Source organism: Erigeron canadensis, chromosome 7 (genome assembly GCF_010389155.1).
Source record: "Erigeron canadensis isolate Cc75 chromosome 7, C_canadensis_v1, whole genome shotgun sequence".
Classification (NCBI taxonomy): domain Eukaryota; kingdom Viridiplantae; phylum Streptophyta; class Magnoliopsida; order Asterales; family Asteraceae; genus Erigeron; species Erigeron canadensis.
Genome location: NC_057767.1, coordinates 33,492,377 through 33,511,395, shown reverse-complemented (window position 1 = coordinate 33,511,395; position 19,019 = coordinate 33,492,377). Strand labels below are relative to the sequence as shown.

Sequence of the window (19,019 nt, the reverse complement as noted above, 5' to 3'; positions counted from 1 at the left end):
TCGAACAAAAGAATGAATTTGGATAAAGCTAGAAGCTTAGAACTACAACGGACACATTATACAACCATCCGTTGTATGAAACATGTATATTTTAAAGCAAAATATTTATTTGGAAAAGCACCTGAAATGAATACTTGTTTCGATTTAGAATTATCTGTAAGAGTGTAAAATGACTCAAGTGGCTTGAGGTTGTTTGTTTTCGGGAGCAGCTGGTTCTTGAGTTATAGTGCAACCTGTGGAGCATGGCTGGCATGCAGGTAAAGAAATTTCATCTGAGAGACTAATTCTGAATGTTCTTTCCTTTTCTTCATTTTCAGGAACATGTAAGAGAGCTTCCATTATTAAAATTTCCCATTCACGTGGCCGGAAAAATGATTGCCAGCTCTCTTCTGTTAAAACACATTATCATCACCATGACATTTAAAAGACGGATAATATTAATACTTCAGCTTTTAAACTATGTGACATGATTTGCAAACTATCATAACTTTGGCCCTTTAAGTAGAATAGGGGTGTGAAATTGCCAAATTAGGATAACTGGGTTCTGCTAGAGATGCAATCTAATGGTCAAGTCGGGGTTTCTTAATCTATAATGGGTCAAAAAAAAAGTAGCTCAACAGGGAACAAGTCATATGGGTTAAACAAGCTGAAAGTCCAGCACAAAGTGTATCTTTAATGCTTAAAACCTCCTAAATATGTTGATTTAAATGGTTGGTATAACTGAAAAATTATAGTTTTTGCAAACATATTTGACAAACTGCCAAGTCATAAAGCATGTACTTATCATGCTGAACAAAAAAAACAAAAAACTATTTTGACCCACGCCCGTTTGACCCAGTCGCCCAGTATATTCTGGCATTCTGCAACCTCTAGGATGGACATGGTATTACGAAGTGGGTTGGATTGTCAAAATTCAAGTTTGCAATACCTAGATGCGGATTGGGTTGAGTAGGACATAATTATCTAGACTTAATAGTTTATATACAACCTATTTTCTAGTAACTAGCAATGAATTATGAGATGTACTTCCACACATGTTCAGATTAACTGAGTTTCTCGGGAAATTTAGAACAATAGGAGAAGGCTGTGAGGTTTTCAATAACAAAAGTACTTTGCATCCAAAATTTGTCAGGCATTGTGGATTACTTCAAAAGAAAAAGAAAGAGCATGTATAACACTATAACTACACAGTATGAGGCTTGCAAGTGTGCATCTATAATTCTAGATATAGGAAACTATTTAAATGACAATATATGCGTAATCTTGGGGCGTGTTTATGTTTCAAAGAGGTGCACACAATCTGAGAGGAAATGTTTATGTTTCACATTCAAGGACTTCTGAACGTCACTCACTGGATATGAAACGGCGATTAACGTATATGGAGTACATTGATATGATATGGTTCTTACCCGCATTGCGAACAGCCCTTAGTTGAAAAATTCCACTACCTTGGGGTCCAGTAACAGGAAAAGTGCAGGATACAGAGTGCCTTTTATGAGTGACTGCAAGTGATGCATTATACCAAGGACCTCTAGCAATCGGCACCCCAATTGCATCTATTACAGCCTGGTTTTGGCTCGCTTTCTCTAAGGCTTTGCTGAAAGAAATTAAATTAACACAAAGTTGAGTTTGTGCAAATATTATGTACAGCAATAATTAGCGGAAAGATACAAACAGAGAAATCTTAGAAGTGGCATTTAAAATCTCACATTACAGTAGAGCAATGATAGAAACCAAACAGAATGGCAAAAAACCATACTTCATTAAGGAAATAAAAACTGAACCTCTGGCGGCCCCCACAGACTGGTCCACAACCAACTAATAAATCATTGACTTAATTCCAAATGTAAATAACCAAACAAAATAACAATACGCAGAATCATAAGTCATAACTCATACACATGTTAAGAGCCTTATATACAAGCAATGATAACTCAAGCCTATTTCACTCACATTCTTTGGCTGAAACTTTGTAAGTTGCTTAACCCAATTCATCTTATAGCATTTTATTATCATAATCACTCGATCCAATAGAGATAAATGGGTTGAAATTTCCAATTCTAGTTTAAAAGAGACAACGCATTGGCTGAATCTCAAACTATACGTCTCTAAGTTTAGACCTACCTATTCAACTACCAGGTAGCCGCCCCAACTCAGAACGGCTTTTTCTTGAATCTCAAGTAGCATAGACAAAATGGAAGAAAGCAATATATCAATACCATGTCAACATATTGCAATAAAGCCAACAAGTCTTAGCCTGATTCAACTGGCAAGGTTTCGTGATGGCCAAAGTTGCTCTATAAAAAAAATGTCGAGGTTTAAAAGGAGAATATCAACTAGTTCGGTTTCCATGCATGCATCACAGAAACTAACTCTGCACTAACCTCACTAGATTAATTACCCAGCAAGCATCATCAAATTTATGATTGTATAATACCACTAAGAAAAGGTTAACACGGATTTCTTCCGTCTTATGAAAGATCTAACTAACTGTTCAAGCCTAAATCCAAACAAATTGAAGACTCTGGTAATTATCATATTACAAACCATGATTAGATCATGGAAACAACAAATAATAATCTCTAAACAAGCAGCCCCTCATTAAAGCTATTCAATAACCAATGTGGCAATGTCAACAATAACAGCTTTGCCAGCAGCAAAAAGGATCTTTTACACCATTATGATCTATAACAATCTTTCTTGAAATTCAGATGGAATAATACGTGATCAAGCACCAATGAGTCAAATCTTATATAAATGATTTATCATATTGAAAAACAAAAGCACTCCCTTCGTTCATTTGTCCCAAAATAAGGGTTCACTTTCCAAATTAATACTACATATCTCATTCTGTTCCTATGTACACTAGAAAAAGAAAGCTGCATCAATTAAACACCCTAGAAAGAATTGGACAGCCAATCAGCCAATTAAAGATCGAATTAATGGTATATTTCTTAAACTGTCTGATTAGAATTATCCCCTTAATAAGCCCGAGTCCGACTACCTTCTTATTTAAAGAGTGGTGCCAACAAAGGAAACACTCCGTACTAATATACTACCAAATTTAGCAATGTGAGACATGTAAAAAAATTTCGATTCATCAAAGGTAAGATAATTCCAATGTCTCACATTCAGACAAGCATTAACTGGGAAATTGGCAAATTGCAACTACATAGTAATTAGGTAACATACTATACCAATTTTGACAATGTGAAGTACGTAAAATGGAAAATTTTCATTCAATGTCCCACCAAAATCCGAGATAAAAAGATCAATGCTACCTTTTGATGAGCAATCAAACTACCCTATATTATCAAAATCGGTATATTGAATAACGTTTCCGTAACACCACAAAAGGTCAAAAGTCATATATGTCCGTATACATTGCAATCCCAACTTAAAAAACCATAGTGAAAGGTATTATTAACACCCCACAACTCAATGTTTAAGGGATGTTTGAATTACCTTCTTTTGTTAGCTTATCGAGTTATTAAAACTTCAAAGCTCATTTTTGGGCATACAAGCTTTATCAACACGAGGTTAACCTCATAAGCCAGATAAAAACAAGCTTATTGCCTTTCTAAATTTCTAATAACCGGATAAACCAACCAAATAAGTTCACTTAAAAACACCCCCTTTAACGCGATCGACCTTATTTTCTTCTTTCTAATCAACCTGTTACGAATTTTTACACTTTCCACGCAATCTAGCTAGCATACATGTCGTTAATAAAGAATCAAGTGTTGGGATACAAATATAAAATGACTCACCTGCTACAACCATGATAAATAAGAAGATCATCAAGAGCACTTAACGCAACGCCGCCCGTCACACAAATCAACCCTCCTGACACTATCCTTCTTCCCCATGTTTTCTGCTTCACTTCATCCACCGCCCCTTTGCTACAAACACAAATCACACCCACAGAATTATTATTTTCTTTTCAAAACACAAGTATCCACATTTTAACAATTTGTCTGTCTATCATGGGACTAAAACTAACAACCTTTTGATTGATGGGTTACCTCAAATACCCACAATTTATTTATATATCATGTATGTGTATAAAGATATATCAAATTGAATTTTATATATATGTTACGATATAATATGAAGTTAAAAGTAAAATGTAAGTGTAAATTAATGAACTTTATTGATACCTAGAAGAAGGGTTGCGCTTGAAAAATGAAATAAACCTCCTTCCAATCATCCCCTTTTTTCGTGTGTGTAAAACCCTACTGCCAATTTCCAGTTTTTTAGTTTCAGAGACAATCAAATATTTTTGGGGGTTTTAGAATGTAATTTTCTTGCCCCAAAGTTAGGCTTAGGCTTATTTTTGCCTTAATTGATTTACTTTCGATAGATCTCCTTTTTTGTCATCTAAAAACTTATCATTACTTAATAATTCACTTACAAAATAACTTATAAGTTTTAAAATAAACAGAATATAATATAATGTTGGTTAAATTTAGCTAAGCTTGAAAATAAGTTAAATCAAACACCAATTTCAATTTCTTTATAAAAGTTTGCAAGTTAAGAACTACAAGTATATGCTACTGTTAAAAATTATTTTTAGTGATATTTTTATTATATATAGAACGGTACCCGTACGATACGGCAATATAATGACAGTGGCGGTGGTGGAGGTGATGGGTGGTGGTGGTGGTGGCGGTGGCGATGTAATGACGGTGGCGGTGTGGTGACGAGTGCGGCGGCAGCGGTGGCACGTAGGTTATTGATATGATGTGGTTTTGATTTATGATACATTATGCATTAGAATGTATACATTATTGAAATTAAAATCAATATTAACATTTATGTTAAATGCTGAAACTCAAAAAGAGATTTGTTTTATGATATAGTATAGATGTAAATACAAATAAAGAATTAGCCTAGTGGTAAGACAAACACTTTGTGACCTTAAGGTCTCAGGTTCGATCCCCGCTAGACACAAAAAATAAATACTTCAAGGTACTCGTTACCAATGAAGCCTAGACCCATATGTGAAGTTTAAATACGCGGGTTCGATCTTTCGGGGTGCTCAGATCACGTGGAGATTAGGATTGAGGTATTTTACCGGCATCATATGGCTCATACGGGGTGAGTCGATGAGTATAAAATTGTGGTACTAAGGCTAAGGTTCCCCATTACCCTTTAGTATGGATGTAGATATAGATATAAATAACATTTCATTTCATTATAAAAAATTTTATTTTTAATTTTGTTTACAAGCATTTATTATTTTATAATTATTGTATTAAAACTTTAATTTATTAGTTGACTTTGTGTATCGAAATAATTGCAAACTTTTAATGAAACTTTAATTATGATAATGTGATAAAATTAATATCGTTTCTATATATTGACCGAGAAATTGAGGATATATAGGTGCATGTGTAAATTATATTTAAGGTATTATTGTAGTTAGGTCGTATAAAATAAACTCGAATATGGAGTTTTCTTTTTTCTTTTTTTAACATGATACTGTTACACGTACACTAGTGAGCGATATGTCATAACAAGAATCGATCAGTTCTAGTCCTAAAGGCAGGTAAAATGAGGCCTCGACGGATGGGTCAAAGATCAAATGTCTATTTAGCTTAATATTATTTCTTCTTATGCCAACTTTTTAGGGTGACAACTAACAAGTTGAATGTTTTTTTGTTGTCATAACCTATTTGAACCAAGACTGACTGACTCAGTGACGATACGGGTTTGACTGTGACAACCATCTCATCTCCTGAATATGCAGTGCAAACTTAACAAGCTCGTAGCGAGCCTAAGGTGACGATGATTGTCTTAGAGTGGGATAAATGTAATTTCCATGTGCTTTAGAAGGATATAATGAATATGATTTGATTGCATCAAAGAGAATGTATTGTATGAAATAGTGAGTATGATTCACTTATGTCTTGTGTCATTAGAATGAGAAGTGAATGTACTCAACTTTATTGTTGAATGTATATCACTCACATATGTGATGTGAATTTGTGGTTAAAGTGAATGTAATTTACTTTGTTATGTGAAAGAGAATGACAATACACTAGTCATGTATCACAGAAAAATCCCTCTTTGTTGCTATATGAGATATGACTTATATATGAGAAAGAGAATAAGTGTATATCATTTGATCATTATGATATGTAGTGAAATAATTTATAGACAAAATAAGTAATTGGGTTGATGTCCCAGAATAGTTATCACCCATTTTTTTCAAAGCAATATATGATGAGCCAAAACAGTTGTTTTATTATGTCCTTACGCCTTATTAATACGTATGTAATCACATACGTGATCATAACCCTTTGATTATTAAGTTTTGAAAGATCAAATAGTGCTATTATCTTAGTCGAGTGAAAATATATCCCTTACATACAAAATCCTAAGAAATATTATGACCAAAATTCATTGCTAATCATTAACAAGTAAGACTAATAAATCTATATTAGAATGTCTGAAGTGTAGTAGTATTCATACTAAAACTAGATAAAACTCTATTAAAACTAAGAAAAAATATGTGTCCCCTATAAAGCTCGAGTATTTTGCTTAAGACTAATGAAGTTTCCAAAGACAACCACAACTCACTATCAATATCGACATCTAACATAGAGTTTTCGATTAACAACAATAATACTAATTCTAGAACCAGTCTTAAGGATTCAAGTGTCTTAATAAATTGGTAAAAAAAAGTCTTTAATTTCTGATAAATTCACGTTAGAGGTCGAGAGACTGGTGTTTGACTAGCTCCAAGCAAAAGTTCGATAAACCTAACTTAAAAAGTTTAGCTACACTTAAATATTTTTAACTAACTCCATACACCCAAACTCAACAAAACCTCAAAATATAGGCCCAAACCCAAAAATACATTCACAATCAAACTATGAATCTACACCGTCCATTTTTACAAAAATCCAATCCAATCCTACGGCTATCATAAATTAGAACCCACTCACAAACACATCATCAAATTTTTATTTCAAAACCCTTTCATAGATCTCATCATCTCTAAAACCCCATTTCAATTTATGATCCTTTGAATGCTTTTTATAATTTAATTAATTTCTGGGTTTTTTTTTTAAACTTTATTCTTATAATGGCAGGCCAGTACTCATCTCCTGTTACTGCTTCTCAGGTATCCATCTATATCTATATATGTATATGTATGTATGTATCTATATTTATATATATATTTGTGTCTGTGTTTTTATATCTGTGTCTGTGTGTATATGTCTGTGTCTATATGTACATACATATATGTGTACCTCTGTATATCTATATATGTGTGTGTATATATATATGTAATATAATTTCTGGGTTTTTCTGTATATGTACAGTTTCTGGAATGTTAAGGTTGTTGAATATTGGAAACACACAACAAAAATGTTTTCTTTGATGATATATATATGTTTGCTAATTTTGCTTTTCTTTTCTTTTTGTTTGTTTGTTTATTTTTAGGTTGGGTCATATTTTGTTCAGCAATATTATCAGGTGCTTCAACAACAGCCTGAATCTGTTCATCAGTTTTATACGGATTCTAGTACTATGATTCGGGTCGATGGTGAATCGACTGACAATGCATCAGCAATATTCGTGAGTTTTTTTTTTTTTTTGTACATCAGTTGATTACTATTATTAGTATATAGTGGATTATGTTATTATTTGAAATTGTTTTTTCATCTAATGTGTCATGTATGATGCCTGTGTTGGGAGAAAAAATCACTATATGGTGAACATTGTATCAAGGATTCTCGTGTTGACCCGTACATTTTGTACCTTTAAAAAAAGGTGTATCAAATTTGTACCCTATGTTTCGTGAAGCGAGTTTTTTAACCCTGAACGGCTGAACCTCACCTTATGAGGGTTAAAGTTACATCAACTTTTGACATTTTTTTTTATTCTTGACTTAAAATAGAGGGTTAGATAGTTTTAGGAAGGTTGAGTGAAGTTTTAGATGTCTAAGTTTGTTGTTTTGTGGAAAAGTGATTTGGTAATTTGGTAAACAAATTACACTTTAACAAAACCATTATGATTATTGTTAAAATGTAGCATCACCGGCTGTTTAAAAAAAAATGTAGCATCATCGTGATATAATTAACTCTGATAATATTACGCGATTTGATTATTTTGGTTGCAATAATCGGTTTTAATATGCATTAATGTAGCTCGTTAACCTTCTATGAAGTTGATTAAGCCTTGAGGTCTTTATACATGAGAGCAAAGAAAGGATGATATGAATTTGCTATTTTAGGTTGATGTAGTGAGCATAACCTATATAAGTACTAATTGCATTGTGTCCTACGTTTGAACACCAATTTGGTTGGATGACCTTAAACCAAAGCTGTTAAAGGCCCAACTCACGCAAAGGCGCAAGGGTGTCCCCCCAAGATTCTAGACTCATGAACGCGAGGACTTCATATAGAATAGATCTGTCGAGAGCATATATCTAAACGTCAGTAGGCATATATAGCAAGTAAAGTATGAAAGACAGCTCAACATCATAATTTAATATTAAATCATCATTCAGTTTTGTACTAGAAATAGCAATTATAGTTCACTTCAATAAATTTGGCATCATGCATAAGCTAAAGATAGTTAGAAATAAGTGGAGTATGAAAAGCGTATAGTGTTAAACGTTTTACTTTCGAGGCGGAATATGATAGCTAGAATTTTATCATGAAGGCCAAAATGACTCAAATGCCCATTTAGTCAATGAAGTTTGATCAAAGATTGAAAGACCTAATATCCTTATGTATCACTAATCTCGGATTTGTTTTATTTTGAAACATGTCAAAAGTCGTCAAGTTGACAACAACCTAGTTTTCATGCATACACGTTAGTTTGGAAACTATGAATATTATTGTAAAAATATTGATTTCTTAATAAAAAAATGGACAAACTGTGGGTCAACCCACCTGCCTATAATAAAAATGTGTACTTGTTTTTGACTAATCCAATTTAGACCCATTATCAATCCCTTGTGTTGCCGTCTGTAACGCAATATATTGCTTCTTTTAGTCCCTTTTTAGCTGCTTTTTGCGCATTCAATGTTTACCAACTAAAATCCATTGATTTTTTCTTGCAGCAAATCCATACGCTTATTCAGTCGTTACATTTTAGTGGGATTGAGATCAAGACTATTAATGCTCTTGAATCATGGAGCGAAGGGATTGTTGTCATGGTTTATGGCTCTGTCAGATCGAAGAACTTTTCTGGCTGGCGGAAGTTTGTTCAGACGTTTTTTCTTGCTCCTCAAGAGAAAGGTTACTTCGTGATGAATGACATTTTCCACTTCATTAGTGACGAGGTCATCAATCATGCTCCACTACCATTTGCCGCTGGACATAAAGATGATTTTCAACCAATCAACTCTTCTTCAGAGTTATTAGGTACTGCATCTTTACTAAAGCTAGATACAGTCACAACTAAACACCCTATATATATCAAAGATTCTTAGTCATGTCGTTATATTGAACCAACCCCCTACAGCGAAATAGGCACAAGGAAAGAGCAATAAGCCGGACCAGCCTACAAAAACGAAATGGTCCCTACGTAACCAGTCACAACTAAACACTCTATATCTATTGAAGATTCTTGGTTGTTTCGCACTAAATTTCAGCTCCTGAATAATGATTTTTTGTTTTTTGTTTTTTCATGTTGCGTAGAGTTAAAAGTTTCTATATATTAATTTGAGTATTTGGACATGGAGGATGTAGACATGTAGTGATATTAATTTATTTTCACCTGCAAGATGGTTAAAAGTCAATGTGGCAAAATCTAGAAAATAAAAAATACTTCGTCTTGGTTTTTTATTTAAAGTCAGTGTGTTATGTATATATTGGCCCGTAAGCGAAACAAAGTCTGGTTAGCTTTTATTATAGAATAACTTGGGAAGTGTAATGCATTACACACTTTGGACAACTTTTAAACGATATTGGCCCGTTTCATGTTAACCCAACTAGCTAAGTATAATGGTTTACCAGTTTCACCCATTTTAGATTAAGCATAATCCCACCTCTTCAGAAGTACTTGTGTCAAAGACCCAAAGTTTCCACCCCAGCTGGAATATTGACAACTCTGCACATGTTATACAGCCACAGACAAAGTTAAAGAATGATACTGACCCAAGATATACTTTTAAGCAAAAATGCTTGTTAGTGATGGTGAACATTTGATTGCAGTTGCTGAAGATGTGTTGGAGGTTGATGCAAGGGAGAATTTTAATTCGTTACATTTGGAAGGTGAAAATCAAGGCAACTACTACTATTCTGAAGAGAACCAACATCAGCAACAAGAAGAAGATGACAATAGTGAAGACTACAAGGAAGAACCGCCAGTTGGCGAACCTTATAATCCCGCAGACTATGTTCAGGAGCCTTTGCATCAAAACACGGTACAATACGCTCAAGAGTCGTTGCATCATCACGACACAGCAGAATACGTTCAAGAACCAGTTCAACCTGTGGAAGTGCCTGTTTCAGAACCTGTGAAATTCACTTATGCCTCCATAGTAAGTAAATGTTCTAATATTAGTCATTGAACTTTTGTAGAAGGGGTGACTATGAATCTTTAACTTGTGAAAGGTTCGATTTAACTCGTTCAAGTATGATTTATACTGGCTATTCAGGTAGAAAGTATTTAGTTTAAAGAGGAACTGGTTAAAAGTTTTCAACATGTCCAAAATATCTTTTTGATCCATAATACTTTTTTAATAGCTCTTTTTAAATGACTCCTAACCGATGAAGTATCTGTTTCTACGTGTTACTCGACCCACCCAATTGGACATTATATGATTCCGGTGCCTCGCATTTGTATTTTGTTTAAACTTCAATGTTCTATAGTTTCTACACTCGTTGTTGGGTCTAATCTTTTTATTTTGTGCTTCCATGAAAATGTTGAAATTTATAGTTGCAATCAAAGGGAAAATCTGTGCCATCAGCTCCTGTCCAAGCACCAGTCGTTAAAAGTGCCCCACCTACAAATGATTGGGGTGTCCCGTCTTCAACTGAGTGGGATCAGCCACAAGAACCAGTTGCTTCATTTGTGCCTGAAACCACTCCTCAAGTTACAGAGGAAGCTTCAGTTAATGAAGAAGGTGATTGACCTAACTTTTCTACTCATTTTTCCAGTTACAGGTGATAAATGGGCTGGTTCAGGTGGTCAAAATTGATTGGGTGATGTGCTGTTTGGACTGACCTCAAATTCCTGTAAAAGCTTTATTTCTGTATTTTGAAAATTATTTGGTGTTTTTAAATGTAATCTTAAAAATTATTAGACCTCTACTATAGAAGATGTTGCATGGTTACATATTTTTCGGCAGACAAATGAACTGGTCAAAGTTGCCAAATCTACTTATGATGTTTTATGGGGTTGCTTGTGTGTGTGTTATCTTTCCATGTTGTGTGTATATATATTGCATACCTATGTGCAAAGCTTTAAGTGATGGTCATGCATACCTATTAACCTTGATATATAATTTTGTTTAGGCGAATCGAAGTCCGTTTATGTGAGGAACTTGCCCACTTCTGTTACTAGTCTGGAAATTTTTCAAGAGTTCAAGAACTTTGGGAAAATTAAGCAGGATGGAGTGTTCTTAAAGAATCGCCAGGTCTTTATCATGTTTTAGTTTGCACTAACTTTTGACTGTTAATTTGTATAGAATCTAACGTGTAAACTTGTGCAGGATGTTGGTGTTTGCTTTGCCTTTGTAGAGTTTGAGGATATCAGTGGTGTTCGGAAAGCTATCGAGGTCTGCACTCTGCTCTGCTCTTTTCTTTTTTATATATCCTCTCACCCATTTACAGTAGTGTGATTCAGATCAATACAGGCTAGGTGAGGAATTGTGATTTTTCATATTAATCTGCGTTTCATTTCAATTTTTTTAAAAATAAATATTTCAGGCATCCCCGATACAACTAGCCGGAAGGCAAGTCTATATTGAAGGAAGGAGAGCAGGCAGCAACAGCAGTTCACGTGGCGGAAGTATGTGTCTCATATTCTTTTTAGCAGATAACGTTTTTTATAATTTTACATTTCTTGTGCCCAGTAGTAGTAAGTAACCTAATGCTCTTTTCATAGAAAATGATTAACGTCACTTCATAAAGGGAAAAACATGGAATGAATTGTTTTTACCAGTTGTGCATAAACATCGTTGTGTTTCGTTAATAAAAAAATGATGTCCGATGGTTAATTCGGGAAAAAAATAGATAAAAGGAAACATGTTGAATCTTAAATGTAACATCAATACAACATTCTGAATCATTTCATTTAAAGAAGAGTTTTTATATTATTGTACGTTATGTAATTTAAGTTTTTATACAACATTCTGCACTAGTTAGTTTTAATCAGTCTTTTTCTTTTCATATATTGTAAATAAGGTCTTTTGAATAAAACCCAATTTAACCCATTCTGTTTGTTAACTGACCTACTTGCACATTGCGAGATGCAAATCTGCTGGTTGTGATGAATTGAAATATCAAATAACTTATTTTCAAATATGGTTATCTAAACAGGAGGGGGAAGAGGAGCAGGAAGAGGCAGAGGGAGCTATAATGATTCATCAAGAGGACGTTACGGTGATGTTTCTAATGGAAGGGGAAATGGATTCCGTAACTACCAAAAGTGAATGTAATCAGGTTAAGGCAGTTTGATCATAATTTTGGTTTTGAAACAGATGTTTGACCAATGATTTTGTATGCACTTTGCGAATGTTTTTTCCATCATGATGCATATTGAGAAGTTTTGCCTTCTTTTGCTCGACTTTGTGTTATAATGCCATGCCTTCTGTTCTCAAAACTTGACTTAAGGGTTTGGGTTTCGGTCAAGAAATTTTTTTGGTTAAAAGAATATTCCATTCAGTTGTTTTAACAGCCTTTTAGTTTTATGTACAACACTATAAATAGTGGAAGTCACTCATGCTTTACAACAGGTTTTTAAGTCATCACATTTGTGACATAAAAATATAATGTCGCGTTTGGTTACAAAACATAAGAAGTTTTCAATTTCACAAATGTAAAGAACTCAGAAAACTATAAATATGATTTTTCTTAATGTGTAGTTATTAAGTTAGAAAATTGAGTATTTTATTTTCACTGAAAGTTTTTCTGAAACAATAATTTTTGAACGGATTTCCGAGAAGTTATTTCTAGAGAACATTTGTAGTTCTCTGCAATTAAAGGCATCCTGATGTCCCCCAGCTAGATTTTGGTTTCTACTAATATGAAGTCACAAATAAAATTGCCGTTAAAAAGAATGATAAATGCAAAAATAACAGTATAGAAAACAAGTTAAAAAATGGATCAAGAGGATAAACAGAAGAAAAGGAAAAACTGATCAGAACTGTGGATCAATGGTTGTTAAACTTCAAATTATTGCACAACATTTGATGATAACTTGCAAATTGCAATCAATCAGTTAAGCATTTTAGTCAATATAGCAGAATTTTTCCTTGATTTAGAGTTTTAATTTTGTAATACATGGTTTATCCTTGAGAACAAATGGTCTAGTGTGATCTTTCATTTTGTGACGATTTTGAATGTCAGACGTCACACTGGTGCCACGAACTCTTATGCGTGCGTTATCTACATCAACTCGAGTCATGTTACTTCTTAGAGTAGCCGTTTTTGGAGTTGAATGACGTTTGGAAGCCTTCTCGTTCATCTTTCCAATCAAATCATCATTCTCTGCAAGGTAAATAAGTATAGAAATCATCCTAAATGACACAAGAAAATGCATCACTACACCAACCAATATTAGTCCAATTTTTGTGACAAATGTAAATACTCTTGTAGTACAAAACCTATACCAGGACTAGATAGTATTGCACGAGGACGTTGAGCTACACGGTCAATGTCTTTAACTCGATCATTCTTTGTCGGTCCTGTCCCTGAAGTTCAATTTGTCAAATGTAAATCATATTGAAGTAATCATCTTTCAAAAATTTCTTGGTAATCCACTATAGTGGCAAACACCATTGATATATTGAAACCTTTTGGCGCAGGAGTAATTGCCATTACCAAATTTGACACACAAATTCGTCTCACTTTTACATTCGAGTCACCACGAGATACATTTTCTGTTTCACTTTCTATTTCTGGTCCACTCTGAATTAGATAACGCAAACCTGATAAACTATTGTTAGTTAGTGCATTTAAATAGACATATATAAGTTGAAAGAAAATATATAGGGTAAAAAACATACCAAGTGATTCTAAGGGACAGAATCTATCTCCATCGTGATCTCGGGCCTTGACAATCACCTTGGTATACACTTCCATTTTTTGCAAAGCAAACACAAATCCAAAGTTTCATCCTTGAAAGGTAATTTCCTGATCTTTCTAACAAAATTAAAAAGGCAAAAAAAAATGTTAAAACTTACTTGATCAATGAGTTTCTTGTTTCTTTCAAGTTTCAAAGAGGTGGAAAATGTAATAAGGGATTTGCAGACAATATATTTGAGGCAGAGATGTTATAAATTTATAATAATTATATGAGAGGTTTATGTTCATTGCTTGACTTGAAAGCCAAGAGGAATTGATTCTCCATGCATGCATTCTCATGTGCCTATATGACAAGTAGTTGTTGGTTATTTTGACTTGAGTCCAAAGGCTTGAACCACTGATTTCATGCACTTGATCCATCTCTCCAGAGCTCTCTGTATGCATATTGTATCAGTTTAATCCGGTCCGGTTAAGTTGAAATGGATCCGAATCGGTTGGGTTACGTTCAAGTATTAAAAGCTATATATATATATATATATAATATCAGAATCAGACTATCTTTTAGATCTGTTGATATAAGCAGCTCACCTAATAAATGGAAGGCATAGAATTAGTGTACTTCAGCCATGCCTAAAGTAATGTGTCTAAGCACTACTAAAAAGCAGCCTTGAGCCAGTGGCGAATCTAGAAACTAAATTTATTGGGTCGAACTTTGTTGATGCATAAGAATGCATACTTGTATTGGGTCGTGGAAGAAAAACAGTCGGGTTGGATCAGGTCGGGTTACTAGGAACACTTTCAAGTACAAAAGTGGGTATTCCGTATTTGTATATGTTTTTAAGTGAAAGATAGTGCATTTAAAAGAAACATTACATTGGTATTCCGTATTTGTATATGTTTTTAAGTGAAAGAAGGTGCATTTAAAAGAAACATTACATTATTACATTATTACTCGTACATACTTTCAAGGTACTAAGGAGCTCGTGTGCCAAAAAAGCAAAACAATCAGATCAAAAGATTCCATAATGGGGCTCGTTTGTAAGCTAATTGGGCTACGTTATACTTTCTATGAGTTGAAAGTTCTAAACTCAAAAGTCAAAACCCAAATCTAGATCCAAATGGGATCTTGATGAAAATATAAGTCGTGTCAAAATTTTCTTTCTGTTGCATTTCCAAAAAGAATAAAATTCAAACCAATGTGGTGTCATTTGACCCCATTTTACATTACAGAATACAGATACAAGTAATGTCCTACGAACATCATTGCATCTATATATAGTAAGTCCTTGTTTTTTTACTCAATAAACTTTTTTACTCTAGTTAAAAATTTAATATATTTAATCAAAATTCATATTTCTTTTTTATTTAATAAACAAAAATAATCGTTAATTACCTCGTTTTTACTTAATACATACAGGTATTCTTTATACATTGAACCACTTAATACACTCAATACTTAATGATTAAAAAAAAAACACAGGCCTAAGATGATACATGTAGCTAAAATTCTACAAGTAAACTTAGATGTGGTAAGGTAGGTAATGGGTGAAGATTCGTATATCAGTTCTTTTAATCGGGTATTATTAAATTTTGTTTAATGATGTATTGTATCTGCTAGAATATGATCACGTAAAATGAACGTATGTCCGAAAAGTATTTAAGCCTACGGGATCACACCTCAACGTGAATGTAACTATAATTAATTAATATATTAAATATAATTTATTAATTAATTTGATCACGAAAAACTAACGGTCGTCTGTTAAATGTTAATAGTTAACGGTACTTAACTGACGGACTTAACGGAGGAGACAATTGTGATTGAAAGGAAAATTAAGAAACCCTCTAGAATGTTCCTAGAGTGGGTCGGCCACATTAGAAGGGTTTTTACAAAACCCTAAACTTGTTTTTCAAGCTAATGTTTGGCTATAAATACAAACCAATTCTTAAGGTTTTTCACACACAATTAATTAGGTTTTCTAAAACCCTAAAAATTTCTTCTCTCTCTCTCTCTCTCTCTCTCTCTCTTGGTTCGGTCGACTACTACAAAGGAAAAAGGGTTTTGGGTTTTTGTTTGGGTCGAAATTCAAGAGCAAGGAACAAAGGGTTGTTCGGTTCGTGATCAAGTACTAGCATACATACATTCCAACGTTGTGTGTGCAATCGTAGAAAGGTTAATTTAAACCTTTTTCTTGCTTTAATCTCTCTAATTTAAGGTACACATTCTATACTTGGTTAATTAATTAAACTACATAGATCTTGTATTCCGTTGCGCGCTTTGTGATTTGATTTGATAATAGTTATATAACCCAACAGTATCATATTATAAATAATGTTTAATAGTGTGCGACATTCATTGATCTGGGGAGAAAATGAACTGTCTATTAGTTGGGAAGCTAGACATCAAGTAAGTGGCTTAATGAGGATAACTAAGCTGACACGCTGGAGTTGGTTGCTGGCACAACAGGGTGGTGCCTTACCGCACGTCCGCACTGCAAAGTTTCAGGAAAAATGAAGAGTATAAAAACAAAATTACTACAATCCCTTTTAGAAAAATTCAAAGCGTCTAATGCTTTGGGACATCCTGTTAGAGAAGAAAACTGTTCATGTCCTGTGATCGTGTATAGATATCCACGAAATTAAACATGTATACTTGAAACATTAAACCACCGGATAATAGTGGGACTCGAGATAGAGAGCTCGAGTTACAGAGGGCAATATCGAATACCCAATATACTCGAGATAGAGATGCTCGAGATCAATATCGATTACCCGAAATATATATATATATATATATATATAATGTGTATATTTTCAAATTAAAGGATTTTACTTAATATGAGGGATTCGAGATGGACTTGAAAGGCTCAAGATGTATATTGGGGGCTCGAGACAAAGATAGTAGAAACAAGATTTGACACACTCCAGTGAGAAAGGATACCCGAAATATATATATATATATAAGGGCTCGACTTACAAAATTAGAAATAGGCCCGAGATTTGAAAGACTCTAGGCGTGCCCTAGATATGAAGGCATGAGATATGACATATTCGAGTTATGTATATATATATATATATTAAGAGCTCGACTTACAATATACTCGAGATATGTCCTCAAAGATAGGAAGGGCTCGAGATGTGACAACAGGGGCTCGAGATATGACAAGCTCGAGTAGATAAAGCACGGTATAAAGTGCTCGAGATATGAAGGGTAGGCATGAGACTACAAAAGCATGAGATATAACAAGATCCCTAATGCTCGAGATAGAATACTCGAAATATATATATAGATATATATATTTAGTTTTTAATTAAAAAGCCCGGTTTGCAAGGACATATGCTCGAGATATGACTAAGGAGGGAAGGGCTCGACTTACAGGGGTGTTGCTCGAGTAAATGAAGGGCTCGAGAGGCTACCTCTATTTTTTAGGGAGAATGGCCAAGTTATATTTCAAACTTACCCTAATGGGCCACTTTGCTCGACATAACAGTAGGCAGCCCTACTTGGGCCTGATATGTGTTACTAGATGCCTTGCTCCAGATGCAGACTCAAGATGTAACAAAGCAATGCTTCCTTGCTTAAATATACGTGTTGCTCGAGTAAATGGCTGTGAAGCCTTTCTAACACATGGGCCTGGCCCAATTCACTTGCAATTCTTATACATTATATCTTACTTGGGCACGTTTATAAATGAACAGGTTTACAAATACGTACACGTTACATTATTTCTACAAAAGTGATATTTACTGTGGATGAATCTTAGAAAGAGGTTTGTCACCCTCCCGATTATTCCTATATAAATACTTTGTCAGGAACATATTCAAGAGACATTCAACTCAATCTCATTCAATACTTACAATCAATCAGGATTCAATCATAGCAGTCAAACTCATATTTATTACCCAATCATTCCATCTTAAACTCGCCAAGAGTTTGTTAGGTTTGCACTGATTTATTAGGAGAGTAATGATTGCGTAATGACCCTTATTTGTCACTGAACCGATTAATTTAGGTTCAAACATCTTGCTTATATTTCTGTTTACTTCTCTAAAGCGGAATAATCTTACCTCCCTAAAGTGTTTAGATAACCTTCTAGTCTTAAGTTGGTTTTTCTTCTTCTTCAAGTTTAGTTTACCTTTTCAATTACACATTTTACTAAACTTTTTGGTCATGTGATTATCAAAGTTGTTTGTCATATAAACTTTGGACATTATGCTACCAAGAAACTCTTAAAGGTTTGTAAATCACATAATATTTTGTTGATTGTACAATGACAACTGATTTGAGATAGTGTTTGCCAATTAACCAAGTTTTCAACATTTGCAAGGTTTTTGTTTGCATAATGCCTAAAACTTGTATGACAATTAATTCCATATAACTCGTGACCCAAATCTACGACGATTACAAAAATAAGTTTTTTTTTTTTTTTTTTTTTTTTTTTTTTTTTTTTTTTTTAAAGTTAGTTTCGATTCAGACGTGCTGGAGGCAATTTTAACCAACAAATCGCTGGACCTCCAACCCCCTCCTCATGTAAAATACCTTGAGATGAGAAACCCAATACTCGAACCCGAGACCTTGGGAAAAACTCACCTCCGGGGCCCACATAATAGATTTAGAAGATACCCTTGGCCAAAACCCACCTAAGTGGAGTTGGCTAAAATAAGTTATCTTTGATTATAAAAATGTTTAGTCTTATTAAGTAATCAGTTGAATTAGTCATTTTAGTAAAGGAATTATGAATTAAAGGTTATAATGGTCATTCTAAACGTTTTGTGAGTTGTGACTTCATTTTGGGTAAGTCT

General features: G+C 33.9%; 3 protein-coding genes across 4 annotated transcripts; 1 reads left to right on the top strand and 2 right to left on the bottom strand.

Moving 5' to 3' along the window:
• On the bottom strand, window positions 1–4,360 carry LOC122608010. Its single transcript, XM_043781090.1, has 4 exons — window positions 4,161–4,360; window positions 3,771–3,902; window positions 1,410–1,597; window positions 1–389 (listed from the first exon to the last, which is right to left on the bottom strand). Exons 1-4 carry the CDS (start codon window positions 4,208–4,210, stop codon window positions 175–177), a joined length of 585 nt encoding a protein of 194 aa, XP_043637025.1. The 5' UTR covers window positions 4,211–4,360; the 3' UTR covers window positions 1–174.
• A 2,647-nt stretch (window positions 4,361–7,007) lies between these two features.
• On the top strand, window positions 7,008–12,756 carry LOC122606951 (nuclear transport factor 2-like). The gene is made up of 9 exons (XM_043779851.1): window positions 7,008–7,132; window positions 7,456–7,590; window positions 9,083–9,386; window positions 10,179–10,507; window positions 10,906–11,092; window positions 11,484–11,605; window positions 11,681–11,746; window positions 11,898–11,979; window positions 12,510–12,756. The coding sequence occupies exons 1-9, from the start codon at window positions 7,094–7,096 to the stop codon at window positions 12,620–12,622; spliced, it is 1,377 nt and encodes a 458-aa protein (XP_043635786.1). The 5' UTR covers window positions 7,008–7,093; the 3' UTR covers window positions 12,623–12,756.
• A 661-nt stretch (window positions 12,757–13,417) lies between these two features.
• LOC122608503 lies at window positions 13,418–14,446 on the bottom strand. 2 transcript variants are annotated; one of them, XM_043781606.1, is made up of 5 exons: window positions 14,375–14,446; window positions 14,198–14,266; window positions 13,985–14,119; window positions 13,802–13,882; window positions 13,418–13,679 (listed from the first exon to the last, which is right to left on the bottom strand). In XM_043781606.1, coding segments are annotated over exons 1-5 (516 nt in total). In that variant the 5' UTR covers window positions 14,376–14,446; the 3' UTR covers window positions 13,418–13,449. The 2 variants fall into 2 exon arrangements, with proteins under 2 accessions (XP_043637541.1, XP_043637540.1); XM_043781605.1 differs by having other exon boundaries at window positions 14,198–14,429.
• Between the last annotated feature and the right edge of the window lie 4,573 nt (window positions 14,447–19,019).

Excerpts from the sequence above, each read along its gene's own strand:
- LOC122608010 (XM_043781090.1), bottom strand. The coding sequence starts at position 4,210 with ATGATTGGAAGGAGGTTTATTTCATTTTTCAAGCGCAACCCTTCTTCT. Across the intron at positions 3,903-4,160 it reads AAGCGCAACCCTTCTTCTAG|CAAAGGGGCGGTGGATGAAG; the intron begins GTATCAATAAAG and ends TTGTGTTTGTAG. Across the intron at positions 1,598-3,770 it reads ATTTATCATGGTTGTAGCAG|CAAAGCCTTAGAGAAAGCGA; the intron begins GTGAGTCATTTT and ends AATTTCTTTCAG.
- LOC122606951 (XM_043779851.1), top strand. The coding sequence starts at position 7,094 with ATGGCAGGCCAGTACTCATCTCCTGTTACTGCTTCTCAG. Across the intron at positions 9,387-10,178 it reads CTCTTCTTCAGAGTTATTAG|TTGCTGAAGATGTGTTGGAG; the intron begins GTACTGCATCTT and ends ATTTGATTGCAG. Across the intron at positions 11,093-11,483 it reads AGCTTCAGTTAATGAAGAAG|GCGAATCGAAGTCCGTTTAT; the intron begins GTGATTGACCTA and ends AATTTTGTTTAG.
- LOC122608503 (XM_043781605.1), bottom strand. The coding sequence starts at position 14,273 with ATGGAAGTGTATACCAAGGTGATTGTCAAGGCCCGAGATCACGATGGA. Across the intron at positions 14,120-14,197 it reads CTGTCCCTTAGAATCACTTG|GTTTGCGTTATCTAATTCAG; the intron begins GTATGTTTTTTA and ends ATAGTTTATCAG. Across the intron at positions 13,883-13,984 it reads AATTACTCCTGCGCCAAAAG|GGACAGGACCGACAAAGAAT; the intron begins GTTTCAATATAT and ends ATTGAACTTCAG.